This window comes from Trichomycterus rosablanca, chromosome 6, assembly GCF_030014385.1.
Source record: "Trichomycterus rosablanca isolate fTriRos1 chromosome 6, fTriRos1.hap1, whole genome shotgun sequence".
NCBI classification, from domain to species: Eukaryota; Metazoa; Chordata; class Actinopteri; order Siluriformes; family Trichomycteridae; genus Trichomycterus; species Trichomycterus rosablanca.
The window spans coordinates 8,123,748-8,141,212 of record NC_085993.1 but is presented as its reverse complement, the minus strand read 5'-3'; the positions used below and the strand labels follow the sequence as shown (position 1 = coordinate 8,141,212).

General features: G+C 39.6%; 1 protein-coding gene across 1 annotated transcript in view; it reads left to right on the top strand.

Annotated features, from left to right (window-relative positions):
* The first annotated feature begins 6,102 nt into the window (after positions 1–6,102).
* Positions 6,103–17,465, top strand: part of rab11fip4b (RAB11 family interacting protein 4 (class II) b) — a 36,886-nt gene continuing 25,523 nt past the window's right edge. Inside the window, exon 1 of the mRNA XM_062997356.1 lies at positions 6,103–6,411. Within this exon, the coding sequence (XP_062853426.1) occupies positions 6,328–6,411 (84 nt within the window). The 5' untranslated portion in view covers positions 6,103–6,327. The remainder of the gene's footprint in view (positions 6,412–17,465) is intronic.

The window sequence follows — 17,465 nt, the reverse complement described above, 5'->3', positions numbered from 1 at the left end:
TTGTGTTATATATGAGTGAGCAGTGTGTGTGTGAGCTGTAGGTTGAGTGTATGATGTAGTGTTGTGTTATATATAAGTCAGCAGTGTGTGTGTGTGAGCTGTAGGTTGAGTGTATGATGTAGTGTTGTGTTATATATAAGTGAGCAGTGTGTGTGTGAGCTGTAGGTTGAGTGTATGATGTAGTGTTGTGTTATATATAAGTGAGCAGTGTGTGTGTGAGCTGTAGGTTGAGTGTATGATGTAGTGTTGTGTTATATATAAGTGAGCAGTGTGTGTGTGAGCTGTAGGTTGAGTGTATGATGTAGTGTTGTGTTATATATGAGTGAGCAGTGTGTGTGAGCTGTAGGTTGAGTGTATGATGTAGTGTTGTGTTATATATAAGTGAGCAGTGTGTGTGTGAGCTGTAGGTTGAGTGTATGATGTGGTGTTGTGTTATATATGAGTGAGCAGTGTGTGTGAGCTGTAGGTTGAGTGTATGATGTAGTGTTGTGTTATATATGAGTGAGCAGTGTGTGTGAGCTGTAGGTTGAGTGTATGATGTAGTGTTGTGTTACAGTGGGGCCAAAAAGTATTTAGTCAGCCACTGATTGTGCAGGTTCTCCTACTTAGAAAGATGAGAGAGGTTTGTAATTTTCATCATAGGTACACTTCAACTATGAGAGACAAAATGAGAAAAAAAAATACAGGAAATCACATTGTAGGATTTTTAAAGAATTTATTTGTAAATTATGTTGGAAAATAAGTATTTGGTCAATAACAAAAGTTCAACTCAATACTTTGTAACATAACCTTTGTTGGCAATGACAGAGGTCAAACGTTTCCTGTAAGTCTTCACCAGGTTTGCACACACTGTAGCTGGTATTTTGGCCCATTCCTCCATGCAGATCTCCTCTAGAGCAGTGATGTTTTGGGGCTGTCGCTGGGCAACACGGACTCCACAAATTTTATATGGGGTTGAGGTCTGGAGACTGGCTAGGCCACTCCAGGACCTTGAAATGCTTTTTACGGAGCCACCCCTTCGTTGCCCGAGCGGTGTGTTTGGGATCATTGTCATGCTGGAAGACCCAGCCACGTTCCATCTTCAATGCTCTCACTGATGGAAGGAGGTTTTGGCTTAAAATCTCACAATACATGGCCCCGTTCATTCTTCCCTTAACACGGATCAGTCGTCCTGTCCCCTTTGCAGAAAAACAGCCCCAAAGCATGATGTTTCCACCCCCATGCTTCACAGTAGGTATGGTGTTCTTGGGTTCTTCTTCTTCCTCCAAACACGACGAGTTGAGTTTTTACCAAAAAGTTCCATTTTGGTTTCATCTGACCACATGATATTCTCCCAATCCTCTTCTGGATCATCCATATGCTCTCTGGCAAACTTCAGACGGGCCTGGACATGTACTGGCTTAAGCAGGGGGACACACCTGGCATTGCAGGATTTGAGTCCCTCTCGGCGTAGTGTGTTACTGATGGTCCCTTTGTTACTTTGGTCCCAGCTCTCTGCAGGTCATTCATCAGGTCCCTCCGTGTAGTTCTGGGATTTTTGCTCACCGTTCTCATGATCATTTTGACCCCACGGGATGAGATCTTGACCCCAAGGGAGATTATCAATGGTCTTGTATGTCTTCCATTTTCTTACAATTGCTCCCACAGTTGATTTATCCACACCAACCTGCTTGCCTATTGTAAATTCACTCTTCCCAGCCTGGTGCAGGTCTACAATTTTCTTCCTGGTGTCCTTCGACAGCTCTTTGGTCTTGGCCATGGTTGAGTTTTGAGTCTGACTGTTTAAGGCTGTGGACAGGTGTCTTTTATACAGATAACGAGGTCAAACAGGTGCCATTAATACAGGTAATGAGTGGAGGACAGAAGAGCTTCTTAAAGAAGAAGTTACAGGTCTGTGAGAGCCAGAAATCTTGCTTGTTTGTTATTGACCAAATACTTATTTTCCACCATAATTTACAAATAAATTCTTTAAAAATCCTACAATGTGATTTCCTGGATTTTTTTTTCTCATTTTGTCTCTCATAGTTGAAGTGTACCTATGATGAAAATTACAGACCTCTCTCATCTTTCTAAGTAGGAGAACTTGCACAATCAGTGGCTGACTAAATACTTTTTGACCCCACTGTATATATGAGTGAGCAGTGTGTGTGAGCTGTAGGTTGAATGTATGATGTAGTGTTGTGTTATATATAAGTGAGCAGTGTGTGTGTGAGCTGTAGGTTGAGTGTATGATGTAGTGTTGTGTTATATATAATTGAGCAGTGTGTGTGTGTGAGCTGTAGGTTAAGTGTATGATGTAGTGTTGTGTTATATATAAGTCAGCAGTGTGTGTGAGCTGTAGGTTGAGTGTATGATGTAGTGTTGTGTTATATATAAGTGAGCAGTGTGTGTGTGAGCTGTAGGTTGAGTGTATGATGTAGTGTTGTGTTATATATAAGTCAGCAGTGTGTGTGTGAGCTGTAGGTTGAGTGTATGATGTAGCGTTGTGTTATATATAAGTGAGCAGTGCGTGTGTGTGAGCTGTAGGTTGAGTGTATGATGTAGTGTTGTGTTATATATGAGTGAGCAGTGTGTGTGTGAGCTGTAGGTTGAGTGTATGATGTAGTGTTGTGTTATATATAAGTGAGCAGTGTGTGTGAGCTGTAGGTTGAGTGTATGATGTAGTGTTGTGTTATATATGAATGAGCAGTGTGTGTGAGCTGTATGTTGAGTGTATGATGTAGTGTTGTGTTATATATAAGTGAGCAGTGTGTGTGAGCTGTAGGTTGAGTGTATGATGTAGTGTTGTGTTATATATAAGTCAGCAGTGTGTGTGAGCTGTAGGTTTAGTGTATGATGTAGTGTTGTGTTATATATAAGTCAGCAGTGTGTGTGAGCTGTAGGTTGAGTGTATGATGTAGTGTTGTGTTATATATAAGTGAGCAGTGTGTGTGTGAGCTGTAGGTTGAGTGTATGATGTAGTGTTGTGTTATATATAAGTGAGCAGTGTGTGTGTGAGCTGTAGGTTGAGTGTATGATGTAGTGTTGTGTTATATATAAGTCAGCAGTGTGTGTGAGCTGTAGGTTGAGTGTATGATGTAGTGTTGTGTTATATATAAGTGAGCAGTGTGTGTGAGCTGTAGGTTGAGTGTATGATGTAGTGTTGTGTTATATATAAGTGAGCAGTGTGTGTGTGAGCTGTAGGTTGAGTGTATGATGTAGTGTTGTGTTATATATAAGTCAGCAGTGTGTGTGAGCTGTAGGTTGAGTGTATGATGTAGTGTTGTGTTATATATGAGTGAGCAGTGTGTGTGTGAGCTGTAGGTTGAGTGTATGATGTAGTGTTGTGTTATATATGAGTGAGCAGTGTGTGTGTGTGAGCTGTAGGTTGAGTGTATGATGTAGTGTTGTGTTATATATGAGTGAGCAGTGTGTGTGTGAGCTGTAGGTTGAGTGTATGATGTAGTGTTGTGTTATATATGTCAGCAGTGTGTGTGAGCTGTAGGTTGAGTGTATGATGTAGTGTTGTGTTATATATAAGTGAGCAGTGTGTGTGTGAGCTGTAGGTTGAGTGTATGATGTAGTGTTGTGTTATATATAAGTCAGCAGTGTGTGTGAGCTGTAGGTTGAGTGTATGATGTAGTGTTGTGTTATATATGAGTGAGCAGTGTGTGTGTGAGCTGTAGGTTGAGTGTATGATGTAGTGTTGTGTTATATATGAGTGAGCAGTGTGTGTGTGTGAGCTGTAGGTTGAGTGTATGATGTAGTGTTGTGTTATATATGAGTGAGCAGTGTGTGTGTGAGCTGTAGGTTGAGTGTATGATGTAGTGTGTTATATATGAGTGAGCAGTGTGTGTGTGAGCTGTAGGTTGAGTGTATGATGTAGTGTTGTGTTATATATGTCAGCAGTGTGTGTGAGCTGTAGGTTGAGTGTATGATGTAGTGTTGTGTTATATATGTCAGCAGTGTGTGTGAGCTGTAGGTTGAGTGTATGATGTAGTGTTGTGTTATATATAAGTGAGCAGTGTGTGTGTGAGCTGTAGGTTGAGTGTATGATGTAGTGTTGTGTTATATATACAGGTCCTTCTCAAAAAATTAGCATATTGTGATAAAGTTCATTATTTTCCATAATGTAATGATAAAAATTAAACTTTCATATATTTTAGATTCATTGCACACCAACTGAAATATTTCAGGTCTTTTATTGTTTTAATACTGATGATTTTGGCATACAGCTCATGAAAACCCAAAATTCCTATCTCAAAAAATTAGCATATTTCATCCGACCAATAAAAGAAAAGTGTTTTTAATACAAAAAAAGTCAACCTTCAAATAATTATGTTCAGTTATGCACTCAATACTTGGTCGGGAATCCTTTTGCAGAAATGACTGCTTCAATGCGGCGTGGCATGGAGGCAATCAGCCTGTGGCACTGCTGAGGTGTTATGGAGGCCCAGGATGCTTCGATAGCGGCCTTAAGCTCATCCAGAGTGTTGGGTCTTGTGTCTCTCAACTTTCTCTTCACAATATCCCACAGATTCTCTATGGGGTTCAGGTCAGGAGAGTTGGCAGGCCAATTGAGCACAGTAATACCATGGTCAGTAAACCATTCACCAGTGGTTTTGGCACTGTGAGCAGGTGCCAGGTCGTGCTGAAAAATGAAATCTTCATCTCCATAAAGCTTTTCAGCAGATGGAAGCATGAAGTGCTCCAAAATCTCCTGATAGCTAGCTGCATTGACCCTGCCCTTGATAAAACACAGTGGACCAACACCAGCAGCTGACATGGCACCCCAGACCATCACTGACTGTGGGTACTTGACACTGGACTTCAGGCATTTTGGCATTTCCTTCTCCCCAGTCTTCCTCCAGACTCTGGCACCTTGATTTCCGAAAACAGTACTTTGGACCACTGAGCAACAGTCCAGTGCTGCTTCTCTGTAGCCCAGGTCAGGCGCTTCTGCCGCTGTTTCTGGTTCAAAAGTGGCTTGACCTGGGGAATGCGGCACCTGTAGCCCATTTCCTGCACACGCCTGTGCACGGTGGCTCTGGATGTTTCTACTCCAGACTCAGTCCACTGCTTCCGCAGGTCCCCCAAGGTCTGGAATCGGCCCTTCTCCACAATCTTCCTCAGGGTCCGGTCACCTCTTCTCGTTGTGCAGCGTTTTCTGCCACACTTTTTCCTTCCCACAGACTTCCCACTGAGGTGCCTTGATACAGCACTCTGGGAACAGCCTATTCGTTCAGAAATTTCTTTCTGTGTCTTACCCTCTTGCTTGAGGGTGTCAATGATGGCCTTCTGGACAGCAGTCAGGTCGGCAGTCTTACCCATGATTGCAGTTTTGAGTAATGAACCAGGCTGGGAGTTTTTAAAAGCCTCAGGAATCTTTTGCAGGTGTTTAGAGTTAATTCGTTGATTCAGATGATTAGGTTAATAGCTCGTTTAGAGAACCTTTTCATGATATGCTAATTTTTTGAGATAGGAATTTTGGGTTTTCATGAGCTGTATGCCAAAATCATCAGTATTAAAACAATAAAAGACCTGAAATATTTCAGTTGGTGTGCAATGAATCTAAAATATATGAAAGTTTAATTTTTATCATTACATTATGGAAAATAATGAACTTTATCACAATATGCTAATTTTTTGAGAAGGACCTGTAAGTGAGCAGTGTGTGTGTGAGCTGTAGGTTGAGTGTATGATGTAGTGTTGTGTTATATATAAGTGAGCAGTGTGTGTGTGAGCTGTAGGTTGAGTGTATGATGTAGTGTTGTGTTATATATGTCAGCAGTGTGTGTGAGCTGTAGGTTGAGTGTATGATGTAGTGTTGTGTTATATATGAGTGAGCAGTGTGTGTGTGAGCTGTAGGTTGAGTGTATTGTGTATTGGTAGTGAAAGTTAAACACGGTGTTCCCTCTGAACTCATTTCCCTGTCGCTTCCGTTTCCACGGTGCTCTGCAAGAATGCATTAATATGGAAATTATCTGACGTGAACACTTAACCCCGCCTACTTTACCACCCACTCGGTGCCAGTTTGGCCATATATGGTGTGGAGGCGTGGCTCCAGCGCAGTAGTGTTCAGTAACTCAGTGCAGCTGCGAGTTTTAGTGTGTAAGATGTGAGTGTGAGCTTGTGGAGGAGTGTGTATTAGTGCGTTTATGCTGTGGGAACACACACACACACACACACACACACGGAGTGTACATCAGAGGAGTGAGTGCGGACTTCGGAAGTAAACTAGCTATTATGAGTACTGATTAGAGCTCACCTGTGTGATCAAGACCGCGGAGTGTGTTCTGTATATTAGTAGTAGTGCGTGTAGTGTATTGTGTGGTGCAGTGTGTGTGTATGGCTCTGGATTACTCTGGAGTGTTGGAGTGTGAGCAGTGGGCATACACAGACCATGTGGACCCTCATATACTGACCCCCACGGTAAGGAAGTTCAGATATTGGTGTGTGTATGCTTTTTTTTTTTTTTTATAATTTCATTTATTCATTCGTGTATTCATTGTGTAATTCTTTACTATGCATAAATCGTGTTTATTATCAGTACAGAATGGTGCTGAATTAATTCTGGGTGTTTTAGAGGTCTTGTCATGCCAGGAAAGTTGAGTTTCAGTTGATTCAAGTAATACAAAAGACAATAACAATAGACTGAGCACCTGAATGAAACAACTTATAGTTGAAATATATTTACTTCAATGCCAAGCTCAAAACTTTGAGTTGAGTTTTAACAACAAATTATAAGCAAGAACAAAACAAATCGATAAAGTAACTTGTATTGAATATCTTTTCCCTTTAAACTGAATGAACTTTTCACAGTGAAGCAGCTCACCAGTACCAGTAGCTGAAAAGCCTTCCCACATCATGACACATTTCACTATACTCAACAGTGCTAGAGATGCAGTTCACTGTTGCATACATCTCAAATCCTAAATCATTTCTCCACACAATTCTGCTCAACTGCTCAAAACCAACCTTTCCATATTCTACCAAAAACTTGTCTTTGTAAAGTAATGGTTGTTTAACAGATCTTCTAGGCAGAAAACGTTCTGCTTTTTGTTGTTCTTGGAAGAGTCTTGTTTCCTGAGGTCTTAAATTCTTCAGTTTTAGTAGCTTATCCCTGGTGTACCTAAGAACAGTACATTTCAGATTTTGTATTTAATATAAAACATTTTTAATTGTGCTAATAATTTTACTTGTATACAAAGACAAGGAAATTTCTGTAACTGTAGCAAAAATAGGAAATGGTGGCACTAAAATTGAGTGTTCAAGGTTTCAGGAGCATGTTATTTTACTTTGTCTCAATTGTGCCAACTAAAATTGTCAAAGGTATAATGTTTTTCAACTTTAGGCTTGCACATGAGTGAATACAGTGTTGTATTCATTAGGATTTATTGTTTTTAGGGCAGTTGTAGCCTAGCAGTTAAGGTACTGGACTAGTAATCAGAAGATCGCTGGTTCAAACCCCACCACTGCGAGGTTGCCACTGTTGGGCCCTTAAGCAAGGCCCTTAAGCAAGGCCCTTAACCCTCAATTGCTTAGACCGTATACTGTAAGTCACTTTGTATAAAAGTGTCTGCTGTAATGTAAAAGCATGTTCAGCTGGGTTACATACACATGAACGAGGTGTGTATGCCATGGCAGTCTTGGAATTTTAATTTCTAACACTTATTTTTCCTTTGTCAAAAATATACATACAGCAACTTCTGTCAATTAACTTTATGGCAGAGCGTTTTAATTCCTTATTAGTGAATATAATTATTGACCATGAATGACTTCTCTGTGCCCACATTAAAGGATTAGCTTGATTGCACCCATTATAAAGTACATGGAACCATAGTAGTCCCTAAGAGTGAATTTTAAAGTGACAATTGTGGGGGAGGGGTTAACTTTATATTCCATATTCATGAATGGAAGAATACAATTCCAGACACCCCTGAAGTGGACCATACTATGTCTCGTCTTATCCGCCTGCCTTCCCTCCCATTACTGGTCACGTCTTTATTAAGGTTGCAATTGCGCAAACCAGAGAAGGTGAAAGTAGCATGTAGCTTGTTTGACACTCTTTATTGTTCTCTGGGTTTCTAATTTAGATTGTGTCAACTGCATATTGATAAATTCTAACATCAGCTAGTTTTGCCTAAAGTTACAGTTTAGCTAACTACACTGCATCTAAGCCATGGTGATGTAAAGCTCATTTAATTGTGGACAATGTCATCAATGTTCCAGCAGCTTTTGTGATCAGTGATCAGTCTTAATTTGATCTACTCAATTTGAAAATCAACAGTTGAATCAATACAATTGTAATCTTATAAAACCTTCATGCTGTCCTATTTAATTTGTGTTGGAATGTGAAGGGTTAAATTTAAAAGTCTTTTGTCTCTGTGAGGTGGTCCATCTGTAGATATATTAAGGGCCAAGCAATAAGAATTTAATAAGACCAATTTCAAATGACAGCAAAAATGATCAATCATATTGTCCCTCTAAATTCATTGGCATCTCTAACTTTATCCCGAGTTCTGCTTTTGTAGCTGTCATATCTGTCTGGAGAGCTGTGTGGGCGTGACTGTCATGTGTTTTAAGCTGCACCATCATGCTAGTCAAAAGTTTAAATATAAGATCTGTTGATGCATGCTCAATAATCCAGGTACACAAATCCACAAAGTTGAATCAGTTCATCTGGACACAAGTTTGTTGTAGAGATACGTTTCGTCACTCAATCCGAATGACTTCTTCAGTCTGAAGAAGTCATTCGGATTGAGTGACGAAAAGTATCTCTACAACAAACTTGTGTCCAGATGAACTGATTCAACTTTGTGGATTTAAATATGAGACTTACAAAACTTGTACGTCATGGCCATCTTAGAATTCTAATGATTTTTTCTGTGTCAGAAATATACAGACAGCAACTCTTATGTGAGTAAACTTTGAGGCAGGGTCTCCTATTATTACTTACTATGATTGACGACCACAATCACTAAAATCACTTACAAGGAAGTAGGAGGCTGTTTTTACACAACTGAATCTACATTGCTGTCTGTATCCTGGTAGGGTTTCTTTTACCCATGAACTTTGGAACTAACTTTAAAATTTAATTTTAGATGTTTTTTTTAGATGCAAATATGTTTCAGTGTCTTTTGGCTTAGTGCCTACATAATCTAGCTCATTTTCTCTTTTTGTATAGCAGGCATTATTTGTCCCACATGAAGTATTACCACTGTATGTGGAAAATAAATTTTTTATACCCTGCTTATCTGGGATGTACTTGTACCCTACGCAGTGTTGTTTCTGTGGATTGTTGTGAGTTTCTTGACACGTACTGTACACAAATAGCATCTCTGTCTGTGCCTCACTGTCTCTGATAATAGGATTATTAAGAGGATTTGGGACAGCTCATTTGTACATCGGTGTGTCTGTTAGGGTTGGGGGTAGAGAAAACACAGTAGGTCTGTCCACATTATTACAAAACTGTAATTGCAATAATTTAGTCACTAGGTATTGGGCTGGTATTGAGCTTGTTTATTAATTATGATCAGTTTTAATATGGACAATCATTTGTAATTCCTTTTATTATATTAATTCTTTCTAATAATTGGTCTAATATCTGCGTGAAAGCCTATTCAGGTCTTGGACAAGGCCAAAAACTTTTGTCCTCTTTTGGCTGCTCCGTAAGTCATTTGTCATATCGGAAATGTCATCATAAATGAGGAAGTGCAGGGTACAGGTTTGACTCTCAGCTCTGCTATTGGCTGAGAGTGGGTGGGCCAAAGGAATTTCTTATTACTGCTAGTTAAAGGAACCACACAAAGACTGTAAATAACAGAGAGCAGTGTGTGACTTTTTTAATCACTGAGTGACCCCCCAGTAGTGCTTGGCTACTGCTGACGTGTTAGGCATGTTTTAAGTTCAGCCCTCCTTGGTCAGGGTTTAGGTCTGGAGTAGAAGCAAATGAACTTAGTGTTAATATGTCCTTCATTTCTCACCCATGGTAAAGTCACAATTTAGTGTTCAACAGGCTTTTTAACAGATGCACTGTTGTTCCCTTTTGACTGATTGTCAAGCATAGAGGTATGGCTGTGCCCCTCTTAGTTCTGTTTTTGTCCCAGTTAAACAGTTAGTACAGAAAAACCCCTGGTTTACAGAACAGACTCTAAATACATAGATAAACATATTTATATGACAGTCATCAGCTAATGTTTTGTTATTGTGACACCTAGTTGATGGTTTCACATGAACATTGTACCTGTTTAAAAGGGAAGTAGGATTTTCCTAACAGCACAATAAGCTTCAGTTTGAGGGAACTAAGAGTGTGTGTGCTGGTCAGGAGGAAAAGTGGTGTATATCTTTCCTATCTGTTCTATCGGGACAAAGCCGGAGTGTTGTTCTCAGTAATCTGACCCCCATTGGTTCTTTATCTTTGAGCTTAACAGCTAGAAGATTGAGAAGATCCAGAGACTTGTTTCTTGCTTTCTTTCTGTATTTTTTTACTGTCAGAGAAATGTAACTGCCACACTAGTCTCCAAAAGCAATACAAATAGCAGAACAATGGACACTTCTAAAATCCTAAATCCAAAATCAGTTTCATCTGTATTGCAAACCATAAAATCTCCAACTACAGTAAACAACTTAATGTATGTACACTATATGTATGACTGGAGTTGAGTATGAATGGAATTTTAAGACCAGTTTACAGCGTGTGTGTGTGTTTGTGATCAGGGTCTAAGGTGGAAAGGAGATGCACCAAATTATCATACCAATAACAGCTGAAACACCCACCCACTAATGCAAACACACCCACACACCCACATACACACACACACACACACACACACACACACACACACACACACACACACACACACACACACACACACACAAAAGATACCAGTTTGTCCACTTGTGTATCATCTTACACGGACCTGCTTTACTGAACATGTCACTGCATCACTTTTATATCCATATAATGACTGTATATATAGACACACACACACAGACTTGTGTAAAAGGTTATAACCCCCTTCTATCTGTCTGAGTTACTGCATACTTGTCCAAATGAATTATTTAAAACATTTATATTATACTAAGAAAAGAACACATTTTGTGAGACCCATGTACACAGAACGGAGTTCAATTCCAGACAGGAATTGTCCCTTAAATCTATAACGAGATGATTATCACACACTTCTGTACAGAACTGCTTTAAATCAATCAAGACACACTGCTGCTTATCAGACCTGAACTGATGGGTTCGGGTGTCACCGGGTCCTCTGTGGGGTTCACATCAGGGTTTTGAACAGAAAACCGAAATCTACTATTCTGATTCTTTTGCACGTATTGTGAACCGGGCTTTGACCTCAGCTAATAAACAGTTGACCACACATTTATTTTATTGGTTCTTTGAATTGTTGTCCAAATCGTAATACAGTGAAGACACCTTGCCCCATCATGCTGCCATCTAATGTTTGACTATTGCTATAATGGTCTGACTACTGAATGTTGGATTTACTTTCAGACATTCAGAGTTCCTATTTTTGTCTATTCCAAAAGGTTTAGGGGTCCTCAGTAATGCTCCTCTTGGTTAAGTTGTTTTATCTTTTCTACTCGACCATTTGTGGAGAGCCTGTTTGATATTGTGAAGCCGTGAACACTGAACTGAGGTATCATACGTCAGCAATTCTTTAGTTGCTGCTGAGCATTACATTCACTTGTTTCAAGTTTTCCTCATATGGAGATAATGTCTCTTTCTGGGGCAGCACGGTGGCTCAGTGGGTAGCACTGTCGCCTCAAAGCCAGAAGGTCCTGGGTTCGATCCCCAGGTGGGGCGGTCTGGGTCCTTTCTTTGTGGAGTTTGCATGTTCTCCCCGTGTCTGTGTGGGTTTCCTCCAGAAACTCCGGTTTTCTCCCACAGTCTAAAAACATGCAAGTGAGGTGAATTGGACAAAGTTGTCCATGACTGTTCAATATAACCTTGTGAACTGATGAATCTTAAGTAACTACCGTTTCTGTCATGAATGTAAGTCAAGTGTGTAAAACATGATGCTAAAATCCTAATAAATAATAATAATAATGTCTCTTTCTGTGGTTTTGTGGAGTCCTAGAAATACCATTTTAATCCAGTCCAGATCTGTTTAAACCTTTTGCATAGTTCCTTTCTGTGGAAATATGTCCTCAAAAACATGTCTGTTCATTCAGTTCACCTGGTGTGCCCACCCACACCCACACACACACTTCTCTGTGTAAGCACTGTGAACTGAGAATACAAGCACTGTTTTGAGCTCTCAGGTTTCAGAATCCTGAAACGAAGTTGATCATTTACTGCAGCTTGGTGGGAAGTGAGCTACTGGGCTTGTTTACACAATGGCCAAAAGTATGCGGACACTTCTTTAAAGTCTGATTTCTTTTAATTAGACTGTAACTAACATTTTATTTATTTAACAATAGGAACCGTATTCCAGTATTAATAAGGAACCACATACATTATGGCCACATTTATTAAAATAAATTATATGCTTCCCACACTGTACCAACAGTTTCAGGAATGCCCTTTTCTGTTTTAGAATGATTGTGTTCCTTTGCACCGTCCATAAAGATCTGATCTCAACCCTAATTTACACCTTTGAAACAAATTGGTACTTTGATCAGTGCCTAGACTCAAAAATGTGTTTTTTATTACTTAATTAAAGCAAATTCCCGTAACCATGTGGAAACTCTTCTCAGAAGAGTGTAAGCTGTTGTACCTGCAGCAGACAGGGGGCAACTTCATATTAACACCTATGGTTTTGGAATGAGATGCTGAACCAACTCATGGCAGGGTGTCCACATACTTTTGGTCATGTAGTGTAACTGTAAATGTGATATCTGCTGTCAGAACTGCTGCAGCATTTTTGATGACTCAGTGTTTCCTGTACATCACCTCTGGGTGCGGGGTGGCGGGTGGGAGTGTAAAATTGTCTGATCAGCAGAACCTAGTGATTCAGATGGTATAAAACATTATGAAGAATCAAGTCTGATTAAAAAGATGATGCAGCATGAAAGCCTGAATTCACTCTGGGGGAGGATGATGGAAATATTAAACACACATTTTAGGACTTTAAACATCTAAAACCTGAACAACCTTTGGTTTGTTACAGAAGATTGATCTGATTTGTGTGAATTAGATCTGTAATATGTTGCAGCAGTGCTCCTTAAACCTTTTTGTGCAAGTCCCACCACTGATCAAACCAAAATCTTTAAGCACCTCCAATAACGGGCAGTGGTGGCTTAGTGGTACTGGACTATTGTTTGAGGATTGAGGTTCAAGGCTCACCACCACTGCTGTTGGGCTCTTTAGCAAGACTTTTAATTCTTGTGTGCTTAAAAATATATCTTGGATGCTCTGTTGGTTCGTCATTCTAATGTAGGATTTGAGTCTTAGTGGTGTCCCAGCTGGTCATGTCTGAAAGAGGGAAGGTGGGACTGGGAGTCCTTACTGCTTCAGCAGTGACTTCTACTGTCTGGTGCAAGCACTGGCACAGGCAGTAGTGAATACAGAGACCAATTTCCACACATGCAGTCCAACATTTTTTAATATTATTGCCCATGGTTTTGAAACTAGATGCACAACGACCTCATGATGAGGTGTTTGAAAACTTTTGGTCATATGGTGTATTTTTAAGTAAGCATGTCACAGTAAAATAAGATTCATTGTGAATATAGGTCCAAATTGCAGTATCAGCAGGTTAAGGCACTGGACTACTGATCAGACGGTCACTGGCTTTGGATAAGCGTCAGCTGACTGCCATAATAGTTATGCTGTTTGGAGAACTTCAGAAATAAGCTTATGTTTCTATGCACATTAATAATCTGATCATCGTCCTTGTCTGTGTTTTATTGGTCTGATTAATGACAACACGTGGATGTTTTATCAGCTGATCCCTCACATTCATCAGTCAACTTCATCTAAAAATCACATCACTTATTTATTCAGCTTAGTCTCGGATTTCTGACTTCCGTAGAGCAGTTTAACACTATGGCAGCAGTCGCTGTGCTTCTGCAGATCTGGGGTGAGGACATAGTGTTACATAACCACCAGAGTATCTGGAGATTAACATAAATAAACACTGAGATGAAGCTGCCTTCCATATTACTCACATTAAACCTTTGAGGAAACCACCTGAGAGGATCTTGTCTCTGTGGAGATGTTTCGTTTAACCACCACTCCCTCTTCCACTGCTATGTTCTGCTGTGTGTGTGTGTGTGTGTGTGTGCGCATGTGTGTGTGCGCATGTGTGTGCGTGTGTGTGTGTGTACATCAGACTTGATGTTGTTTTCAAAACTTTTGCAAAGATTAATATTTACGGCTGATTTTATTTTCTGTAGCGCTCTAGACGAACACATGCGCCAATGCTTTTGTTTGACGTTACATACTGCTCTGTCTTCATTCTGATATTTTGATTTACTGTATGTGTAGCAACAGAATTCTAATGAACCACTTGTGCATTTACATACTTCTCTCTTAAAGGGAAGTTGTGAATTATATCCTGTCATGTCATCATATCATCAAGAGTTCATCTTTTATACCTGTAGCTTGTTTTATTTTAAATAGCTGGACAGTTTTATGGACCTTCTTTTTCATTATGGGGACCTGTTTTCTTCAAAATCTCTTAATTTTAAGAGCTGATGTGTTTAAACAGAATTTATTTTTTTTAAAAAGAGAAAAAAGAATCAGTTTAATAAACAGACTTTAATATACAGTCTATAACAAGCACGCCAGTAAACATACAAACATTTCATTGAAAAGTATCACTGTGCTCCCTGGGGTCCAATTATGAACTGTAAATGGTGTTCCAAAAGACATACCCCTGAGGGTACCAGCCTAGTGACAAGCTTTGTACATTCAAACCCCAGCAGTACTTTTGTTTCACAGACTGTATAAAACACTTGAGTGGATTAAACTATAGATCAATGAACGTGCATAAATGGGTCGTCTGAATGACTAGTCGATTTGTCAGTGTCTATTTAGCACTGTGTAATTATGTGCATCCATGGGGGTCGATTTAGGAGCGAGTGGTACAATTCTGTCCCTACCAATCTCAAAAGTTCAAACAAAAGATTGCATGTCATTTTCACCTGGTCGGTCACTAGTGGACATTTGTTTTGGACTTGTTTTGGATGTATTGCTCATGTCCATGGGTTCATTGATAGCACTCATTCGGAGAAGGGTCATGTCTTTGGTGCAATATGAATGCATGCTTGTGTGCCAGTTGTCACTTTACCTACCATCACCTACCATTTACTAACTTCTAATAATCAGAAAACATTAGACTTGAGTCCTGTCAGTGCACCTCTTATTACTCTGATTAAAGTGCCAGATTGTTTGGCGTAAAAGTGCCCATATGAATCCCTGTCCAACATCAAAAGTGACTAGAACAGCAAGTGAGCTGGTTTGATGAATCCCGTTTTTTCCAAGATCATGTGCACGTCTGGACACATGTGCATGATTTACCCAGTGATGAGATGCACCAGGATGCACCGTAAGATGATCCATCTCAACAAACACAAGTTGAAGGGCCTGCAAGTACCATACAACAGGTCTCCTTCAGACTCGCCTTAGCGAGTCAGAGCTCTTCTGACAGTATATTAGATGGGCAGTCATTATGCTACTGTGCATTGGTGTGTACGCTGTTGCTCTTCTGACTTTTTTCCTGCCAGCAAAGTTTTGCTTCATTGTTGGTTTAAGAAGTTTTGATAAGCTCTGTGGTTGCATTGGGTCAAAAATTAATAATGTTTTTTAACATAGTGTTAGATATAACAAATTTTTAATGATTAGTATGCTAATGTAAACTGGAACACTGCTCCTGGGTAACTCTGGTTCAAGGACAAAGACTGAAGAGTAAAAATGGGACATGTCCTCTGGTATGGTAACTAGACTAATGAGTCATTAGCCTGTTAATTTGCTTGAGAAATCTCTAATGGAAACTGTTAGACAATAGGCTAATCAGCAGCTAGCTTTAAACTAGCGCTTTATATAAAGCATCACACTCTGAACAGAGTGTTTCGTTCAGGTTGTAGCAGTGTTTATTGTGTTAATTTCTGAAGTACTTTGGATGCGATATACTGTACATACCTGGCATTGCACCCTTGATTGACCTTATTAAAGGACCTTATTAAGTATTTCGACATCTAACCATGTCCACGTAGGACACATTTTTGTCTATATAGTGTACTCTCTACTCATTGTTCTATTCCTGACAAGGCGGCAATCCATTTCAGACTTAGCCAATTATGCTTGTGTAGATGCCCAGTCAGTGTGTGTTGTGCTGGTATGAGTGGATCAGACACAGCAGCGCTGCTGGAGTTTTTAAATACCGTGTCCACTCACTGTCCACTCTTATTAGACAGTCCTACCTAGTTGGTCCACCTTGTAGATGTAAAGTCAGAGATGATTGCTCATCTATTGCTGCTGTTTGAGTTGGTCTTCTAGACCTTCATCAATGGTCACAGGACACTGCCCACTGTTGGTTGGATATTTTTGGTTGGTGGACTATTCTCAGTCCAGCAGTGACTGTGAGGTGTTTAAAAACTCCATCAGCACTGCTGTTATGGCTAATTAGTGTATATAAGTAATTTAAAAGTAAATGTAGTACACTATATGGACAAACATACTGAGACACCGCTTTTAATTATTAAGGACATGAAGAAAAGACATAAAGCACATGAAGAAATGCTTGGTTAAAAAAAAAAAAAAACTCCAGAGCCCTGACCTCAGCCCCACTGGAATGAACTGGAACGAACTGGAACATCAATTGACGCTATCTTGACCAACATTAATGCCCAACCGTACAAATGCTCTATTGAGTGAATGGGCACAAATTTTCCACAAATGTACTTTTTGGAATGTTTTTGAAATATGATGTTCAACAAGCTCATTGTCAGGTGTCCCAACACTTGGCAATATGGTGTATTTACAGCCTAATTTGAAAATTAGGTTTTTTTTTTTTGGTCATTAATTGTCTTATGTATTAATATATGTTATACATTGTCTCTATACTGTCAACAAATCAGGAGAGTTTTGGAAGCGTTAACACACTAATACTCTCCGTAATATAAAGTGTTACGAGTAACAAATGTTTTTTAATTTTCTTTTTGTTTAGCTGTACATGTTGAATATTGTTATAATTACTGGGTTAAATATTGTGTCTTCAGGTCTTTGTGTTTTATAAAGCTCATTATTTTTAGCCGTTAGTTTGACTGCATTACGCTAAGCATGGTGAGTGTTGTCATTGTCTGATCGAGTCTGAGCATGAACACTGCGTCATAAACCTGTGTTTGTGTAGGACCTGTTTCAGTCACCTGTTTAAATCGCTCTGTTTGGATGTACCAGCCTATGGGATACAGAGCCAAACCCAGAGTGGGTGTGTAAGAAGCAGGTGGATTAGCCTGTGCTAAATTAGTTTTGATTTGTTTTACACACGTTTATATACACCTCATAGTGCTAGCTAATA